Source organism: Chaetura pelagica, unplaced genomic scaffold, assembly GCF_000747805.2.
Source record: "Chaetura pelagica isolate M959 unplaced genomic scaffold, ChaPel_1.0 scaffold40, whole genome shotgun sequence".
Classification (NCBI taxonomy): Eukaryota; Metazoa; Chordata; class Aves; order Apodiformes; family Apodidae; genus Chaetura; species Chaetura pelagica.
Window position 1 is genome coordinate 836,050 of NW_009952160.1, and position 8,013 is coordinate 844,062.

General features: G+C 41.3%; 1 protein-coding gene across 1 annotated transcript in view; it reads left to right on the plus strand.

Moving 5' to 3' along the window:
- Window positions 1–4,140, plus strand: part of ZCCHC6 (zinc finger, CCHC domain containing 6) — a 29,774-nt gene extending 25,634 nt beyond the window's left edge. Inside the window, exons 25-28 of the mRNA XM_010007221.1 lie at window positions 740–1,065; window positions 2,650–2,726; window positions 2,886–2,949; window positions 4,073–4,140. Coding sequence (XP_010005523.1) covers window positions 740–1,065; window positions 2,650–2,726; window positions 2,886–2,949; window positions 4,073–4,140 — 535 coding nt within the window. The remainder of the gene's footprint in view (window positions 1–739; window positions 1,066–2,649; window positions 2,727–2,885; window positions 2,950–4,072) is intronic.
- Window positions 4,141–8,013: the final 3,873 nt, after the last annotated feature.

The window sequence follows — 8,013 nt, forward strand, 5'->3', positions numbered from 1 at the left end:
CGTTGGGGACTCCAAAACTGGATTCAGAGCAGAGTGGCAAAATTACTTCCCTCAGCCTACTGGCCACTCTTTTGATGCAGCCTAAGACTGGCTTTCATCAGCATACATTGCTGACTCGTATTCAGTTTTTCATCACCCAGTTTGTATCTGTGTTCAGGATTGCCCTGACCCAGTTGCAGGACCTTGCACTTGGCCCTGTTGAACCTCATGAGTTGCACATGCACACACCTCTCAAGCCTGCCAAGATTCATCTGGATGGCCTCCTTTTGGTCTAATCAACCACAGTACTTAGTAGGTGTCATTAGCAAACTTGCTGAAGGTGTACTCAATCCCACTGTCCATATCCCCAGTTGCTGACTAGGAATTGAATTGTACAAAAAAAAATAATAAAAAAAATAGAACTATAGCCTATTTTTACACTTTTGCTCAGTGTTCCTGTTCCACTGTCTTTCCAGCTTCAGCACGCAGATTTTCTGTTATATTTTTTGAGATATAATGATTAGAATTTAAGGCTGTATTGTAATCTAATTGTAAAGTTAAATTATTATATATTACATCAATGTAGTATTGCTTGGTAGGAGAGTCAAAGGGACAAGTACATTAAATAATTTTATTTAACCCGCTGAAGGAATATGTGAAATACATCTGTTATGTAACCAAGAGCAGACAGCACTTGATGTGATTTTCTTTTTAATCTGTGTGTGCCTGTGAACTCTGCAGCATTTTTCTGCTCTTGCAGACTAAGACGACGTCGTGATTATGAAGATAGCAAAAACCAGAGGTACACAGAAGGCAAGGAGAAAAGAAGCAAGGAGGATAAAGAAACACAGAACAAAACAACAGAAAAGGAGAGCTCAGTCAAGGAAGGGAAGTTGCACCTATGTACACCTCAGAAAAGGAAACTAACAAGGGCAATAGTGGAAACTGGAAGAGAAAAGACTCCCAGGCATTCCGCAGATAAGTGGAAGCACCTGGAAGAGAGAGACTTAAGAGAAAAACGCTGTTTTATCTGTGGAAGAGAAGGTCATATTAAAAAGGAATGCCCACAGTACAAAGGAACTGCAGGTATGCAGCTGATCAAGCTGAGTAGTTTAAACAGAGCCTGTGTTATTGGTATTTTTAACAGGGTTGGTAACAGATAAGGTTTTTGCTTGGAGTGGCATCACCTAAATGCTTTTTTTTTTTAAGGTAGTCACATTTAGTCAGTTTTCCCTTTATCCTCACCTACCTTTCAGAACTTTGCTGAATCCTAGAAGATGTGATATGGTTTCTCTTAGCAGATAAGGTGTTTGTAATACAAAAAGGTAAGAGTGTCTAGTGTGTTGAAATTGCTTCCATCATCGTCACTATTTAAGAGTTTGCTAAAATTTTAGATTACAACTTCTCTTTCAGTACATCATAATTGAAACAATTCATATCACCTTCACATCACCTAAACCAGAATTATTCAACAGAGACCCTAAAGACACTAAGCAAGTGTACGAATTACTCCGAATATTTATAGAAGGAAATAAAGAATGTTTCTGCTGATTTAGCAGTCAGAGGGATACAGTCTTATTTTTCATGGAGTCAGTTTGCAATTTTGGTTAAAAAAAACCCAGCAAAACTGACAAAAAATGGCCCCAAATCCTATCTGACAGACCTGAACAAAATAATGCAATACCTGCTTAGCAGTATCTTAAGTCCTTCTTCAGAAAAGACCAAACTCCCATCATCTGTGTTGTAAAGGAAAATCACACCAAGACAAAACTGAGACTCCTTAAGACAGTGCATGGTACTTGCTTTCTGAAGGAGCACATGCTAATTTTTCCTTACAGATAGGAGCATTTAAATGCATTCTGGAAAAATCTGCTCTGTAGATTAATCGTTACTTGACCTCTGCAGGTAACACATAGGAATCCTTTGTATAAAAGTAACTTAAACCAGCTCTTTTCTACTATCAGAATGTTGCATCTGGCTTAGATCAGGAAACTTCTTAATCAAATTTAATTGGTAGAAAAGGGCATAAAGCTGTGCTAACAAAATACTGGATGTGGGAGGAAAACAGTGTTCTGTAGTCAGTGACATTGGTGTATTTTACAACATTCATCATAAGAGAACTATGCTGAGGCTGTACAGTGCATATGTCTGAAATAATTAATTCTGCAGTAGATATTTTTGTCTTCTAACTGTATTTTGTGTATTACTATATCTAAATTTGAAGAAAACTGGTATATTGGGCTTTGTCTGTTTTAGCTTGCTTAGTGCCTGAACTACATTCTCTGTTGTTGAATGGGGGACTATGAACTACTGGACCTAAGAGATCAAACTTAATTCTTTGCTATGCTACAAACATTTTGTGAGATTATGGACAATTTGGTTATCACCATATCTTCATTAATTTTCTGAAGTTCCCTGTCTCCCAAGGATCCTGGAGGAGCATATAGAGCTTACTTTATTATAGGTTCCTAACTTAGATGCTTAACTATAGATGCATCTCACCTCATTGTGTCAGTTTTCCATGTTACAAAACTGAAGGAAAATAACAATGTCCTACCTTCTATGTATTATGAAGGTAGCTTGCAAATATTTTTGTATTTTTATATCTTACAATACCTGAAATAGAAACTACTTGCAAACTAGCAAATCTTTCCTATATTATCTTCTCAGGTGGTTCAAAACCTGAAGTGTTGTGTGGATCTCCTTCTTTACCCAGTGCTGCCAAACATGCTGGTAGAGTAAATCAGGTAAACACCAAGTGTTCCTTTTCTTAGATCTTTTTCTCTTTAAATGTTCTGAAGTCCAGATAAAGGAACTAAAAATAGCTTTCAAGGAGAACCTTTACTTTATTGTGGAATGCTGTAATTCAATTTTGTTGGTTCATGAAGTGTGTATGTTTTTTATAGGGAGTGCTTATACATGAAGAAAAAAAGAAACAAAAAGGAAAAGTATTTTTGAGTCCCCAGTCAGGTTTGTACATCTTCATTTCAATTCAGAAATTCTGTGTAAAAGCATGTATTTTTTTCACTTGCTTTCCTTGTCAGCCCTTAGGGGTACTGTACCTATTTTGCTGAATACAGCAGCAGTCTGAACTGGTTGCTAGATAATTGTGAAGGGAAACCACATTTTTTTAACTGGAGAAGTGTGCATTTGTTTTGTTTTGTTTTGGAAGCAAAACTTACGCCTGTCAGTTCTCTTGCATTGTTTTTTTCTTTATCTCTGGTAGGCCTATTTTGCAGAAGGATATGTTGGGTTTTTGGCAGTAGTGCTCTCTCCTTTTTCAGTACATGTGGGGTTCTGTGTTTCCTTGAGGACAACAAGGAGCAGTTTCTTGTGAGGCTTCCTCAGAGTAACCATCTAGAATATTACATGATCAACTAACTTGGGAAAAACTATCAAAGCACACCCGTGGTCTGAGCTTTCAAAATGCAAGGCAGTTACAAAACTACACTTTTTTTAAATGGCAGTCAGGTGATAATATAAAGGCCTTTATATATTATCTCTGGATCAGAGATGTTTTGTGTTGATGTGTGGTTGCAACTGCAGCTTATTAACAGTAATTTCACACACTTATTAACAGATACAATGAAGATCTTTTAAGCAACTGCTTTTTTTTTTTTTTTAATGACTTTGAGTTTCCACTGCAACTCTGCAAACCTTTTAGCAGCTTGGGTTCTTTCAATAAAATATATTAATCTCTCCTGGGGCACCTGAAGCCTTTAAGTAGCTACCTAAGAAGCCTTTATAAACTGCAGAACTGAACTGAATTAAGTATCTCAAATTCTCAGTTCTGTTGGGAAGACACAGTATTTTCTGTTTTCACTGCAAAGCTTTTTCAAATCTTAAGATTGGGATTTTAAACACAAAGTGATTTGTCATTACGTGTTTAGTTGAAAAAAAAAAGTGTTTTCAGTTTTGTATACTAGTATTTCCTGTCCTCCAGCAGATAAAGTTGATCTGTGTATGCCTTTACTATAATTTGTCTAAGCAGTAATTTTCTCCTTGTTGTTTCAATTGTTTTGTCTTGGGATTGCTTTTGTTTGTTTGTTTCCAAAACCTTTAAAGTGTGATACTTTCTTCCTCTCAATCTTAGGCAGCCTTTCCAATAAATACATGACTCAGGGAAAAGCCTCACAGAAGAGGACCCAACAAGAACCGTGAGGGATATTAAGCACTATTAAATTACCATACAGGCCCTTCATTCATTTTCTAAATTTTCTTTGGCAAAAGCATCTGAATTCACAGGACAGCAGCATAGACAACCTTTGACTTCAGTTTTATTATGGGCGTTTGTAGGATGCTAGTACAAGCAACTGTGGATTTTAATACAGACCCTTTTTCTTAAATAGATTGAGCATTTTAATAGAAAGCTGTTATGTTTTTTATATTTGTTTACTAGGTAAATCATATAGAAAAGGGCAGGTACTAAAAATGGACCGTTTCAAGGTTTTGTCATTCCACCTGACCATTTTAAAATGCACTAAAATTGTGTGTGAGCCAAATACATTATTTTCTTCAGAAATTGATTTTTTTTTTTTTAAGAAGCAAATAATATTTATTAATGTTGATTGTTTACTGAGTCCTTGTGTAGAAGTGTTTGAAATGTTTGATTTTTTCCAATAGAGAACTGAAAACATAGACACTAGTAAACGTACATACAGCCATCTCTGGACAAGTAATGCCATTGAGATTTCTTGAATTTTTTTCTGTTCTGTGATTTTATGGGAGTTTATTTGCTGCTGTGCTTGTGTACAAGAAGAAAGACTAAGAAACTGGTCAGTCTTGTTTGATGCTGCTAAGAATCTTTTTCAAGGCCTTGGGGATACAAACAAATGCTTTAGGGGATACAGACAAAAATGCTTTAAGGAACAGAAGTATTATATTTGGCAATTGGGGAAAATGTGTCCATTTTCATAAAATGTGAAGAAGATACTTGTACCAGCCAATAATTTAATTAGTAGTATGAACCTGAGCTTTACTTGAAGTCCTTCCACAGCTGGCAATGTACCATCTTACCTTGTTCAGGAAAGAATTAGATACATAGTAAAATTGAAAACACTTTTATTTATGACTTTGAAATAAATTAAAAAAAAAAAAAAACACAACAAAAACTAAAACTAAAAAAAAATCAGACTGAAGTTTCTGTATTTCTTTTTAAGTTGTAGTTTTCAGTATTCAGACTTCTAAGTTATTATTGATTCTACATTTTAGAATGACCTGATTTTAGAAATGTTATGTTCATTTTTTTTTCCTTACCCATCTATTTTAATTAAAGCTGAAAGCTGAAATGGCTATAGTGGTCTTACAGAACTGGGATCAAAACTCCTGTCAAGGTGCAGGGGTGACTGACTCCTGGGACTCCTAGTTTAGTCAACTAAAAAGGGAGCATTGTGATAGGCAATTCACTTCTCAGGGGAACTGAGGGCCCCATACATCGACCAGATCCCTCCCCCAGGAAAGTCAGCTGCCTCCATGGGGCCCAGTTTAGGGATATTAGTAGGAAACTCCCTGGTCTGGTGCAGCCCTCAGACTAGTACCTATTTTGGTTATCCAAGCTAGTAGTGATAAGATTACAAAGAGAAGTCCAGAAGTGATTAAAAAGGACTTCAGGTCATTAGGAAGATTGGTTGCATGATCAGGGGCACAGGCAGTGTTTTCCACAAATGCTTTAGTGGCAGGGAAGTGTACTGAAAGAAACAGGAAAATACATCTGATTAACACATGGCACAGAGGCTGGTGCCACTGACAGAATTTTGAGTTTTTTGATCATGGGGAGGTTTACATGGCACCAGGTCTACTGGCAACACATGAGAACATTGTGGGGATACTGGAGGAATAATGGACGGCACTGAGAGTCACTGGAAGCATGGAGGAGGTGCACTGGGAGGGGGCTGAGGGATACTGGGAGAGGGACTGGGGGGAATGGCTGGGAGTACTGGGAGGGAATGGTAGGGAATGGGGGCGAACTGGGAGGGGCTGAGGGTACAGGAAACTGGGGGGCACTGGGGAGGATACTGGAAAGGCCTCACATCCTAAGTTGTTGCCAGACCAGCCTTGAGACAGGCAGTGAGACACCTGCAGGAGAGAGGACAGGGATAGTGAGGAGCTCTGCCCACAGCTTGTCCTGGGGACAGACTGGAGGGGGGAAACAATAATTGGACTCACCCTATTAACAAATTAGGGAGCTATTAGCATACTGAAATATCTCCCCCCAGAGGTGAGAGGTTCGAGCATTGCCACTTTCTGTGGAAGGGACAGGTTAGTTGACCAATCCCATGAGGGAGTGATAGAGCAATCTTAGAGATCAAGTTCTTTCTCACGTTGGGTATAGAAGCAGCCCCTGTGCTTCAGAAGCAGGGTTGGCTCTGTGGAACACCCCCCTGCTCCCTGCTTTGCGCACACCTGGAGATGGTAGCAAATCTCTGACCCTGTGTGTGAGCTGGCTCCTTGCACACCAGGTGACAAATCCTACTCTGGGGACAACACCCCAGCCCTGAAACTGCTTCAAGAAACAAAAGCAACAGGAAAAAAGAAAACAGGGGTAAATTTTGTTTTCATTGAACAGGGCAGACAACATACGTGCCCTTGCCCCTGCCAGCGCAGAAGGTCAGGGCTCCCCAGTGTTGCAGGGGGCGTGCAGTGGGTGTATTGGCAAAGGGTAGGGGGTGGGCAAGAGTCTGCATGGTGCTGAGGGGTGTGTGGAGTCACAGGGGTGTGCCAAGGGGTGTGCAAGGGCTGAGGGATTTGCAACATCAGCACGTGCACAGCGTGTGTAAACGCCCCTTGTGCACAAAAGAGGGGGTGTGCAAAGGGTTTGCACATGCAAAGGAGTGTGTAAAGGTCTGTGTCAGGTCCCGGGTGTCAAGGAAGTCCCATCCCACAGAGGGTGCTCATGGGAGGTGATCTTTCAGATGGTCTGTTGCAGTACCAGGACTCACAACAAGGAGTCGGGAAGGACAGAAACATTCTAAAAGGCCCTGTCACTCGACCAGACCCAGGGTGGGAATCACGACTTGGGCTTCTAGATGGTCAAAAAAGGCTTTATTCCACATGTGGCTTAAAACACAAGCCTGGCTAATTTGTAGTAGGGATATCCTGGATAAAAAGCTTAACATCTAACAGGGAGGTAAGATAAGAACGCTGAACACCTAACATAGAGGTAAGATAACACCTATCAAAGAGGTAATAACATACTTAACACGTAACAACGAGGTAACATAACAACATTGTACAATCCAGAATAACTTGTTACAGAATAAACTAGCTCTTCACGAGGCAGTGGATATTGAATGAGCTCTTTCCCACCCTGACAGGGGCAGGACAGGATTGGGCTTGGGAGAGGGGAGAGTCAGGGGAGCAGTTCTGAGGGCAGGAGGCTGGTCTGGGCTCATCCATGTGGGTGTCAGTTCTGGCACTGTTGGAAGCTGAGAGGTTCAAGAGGTGGGGGTCGGTGAGCAGCACGCCAGGGGCCCTTATCACAGGGACGTGTAAAGGGGTGTGTGAGGGCTAAGGGGCGTGCAACATCAGCCTGTGCACAAGGGTGTGTGAGTTGCACTCTGGGTGCCTCTGAGACTTTCTTGGCCTTGGGCTGGTGCTCATGGGCTGCAGCTGTGGCCATGACTTCCAGCTTGTCTGGCAAGGGTCTCTTGCAAGATGAGCCAAGGGGACTGTGGCCTTTGTGGGGCACAAGACTGGGCTGGGAGCCTCCCAGCTGCTTGTTGGCCAGGCTGCTGGGGCCACCACCAAGCTGAAGGTGCAAACGTTGGTGAAGGGGCTGCTTGTCTTGTTGCCCTTCCCTCTTGTGTTGCTGCTGGACCACAAGACCCTGGGAGGCATAGATGCACTGGTACCACACCTTGGCCCCCATGTTCTCCAGCTGCTGCTGTTGTGCCTCCGGCTCCTTGGCGTGCTCGGTGCCGTGCTCCTGGAGCACCGCTTTGTTGTTCTTGCTACTCTACTCCCAACAGCCAGTGCCACCTCGCTGTGAAGGACTCTTAGCTGTCCAGAAGTGTTTGTTCTTTCTGTGGGTCTGGT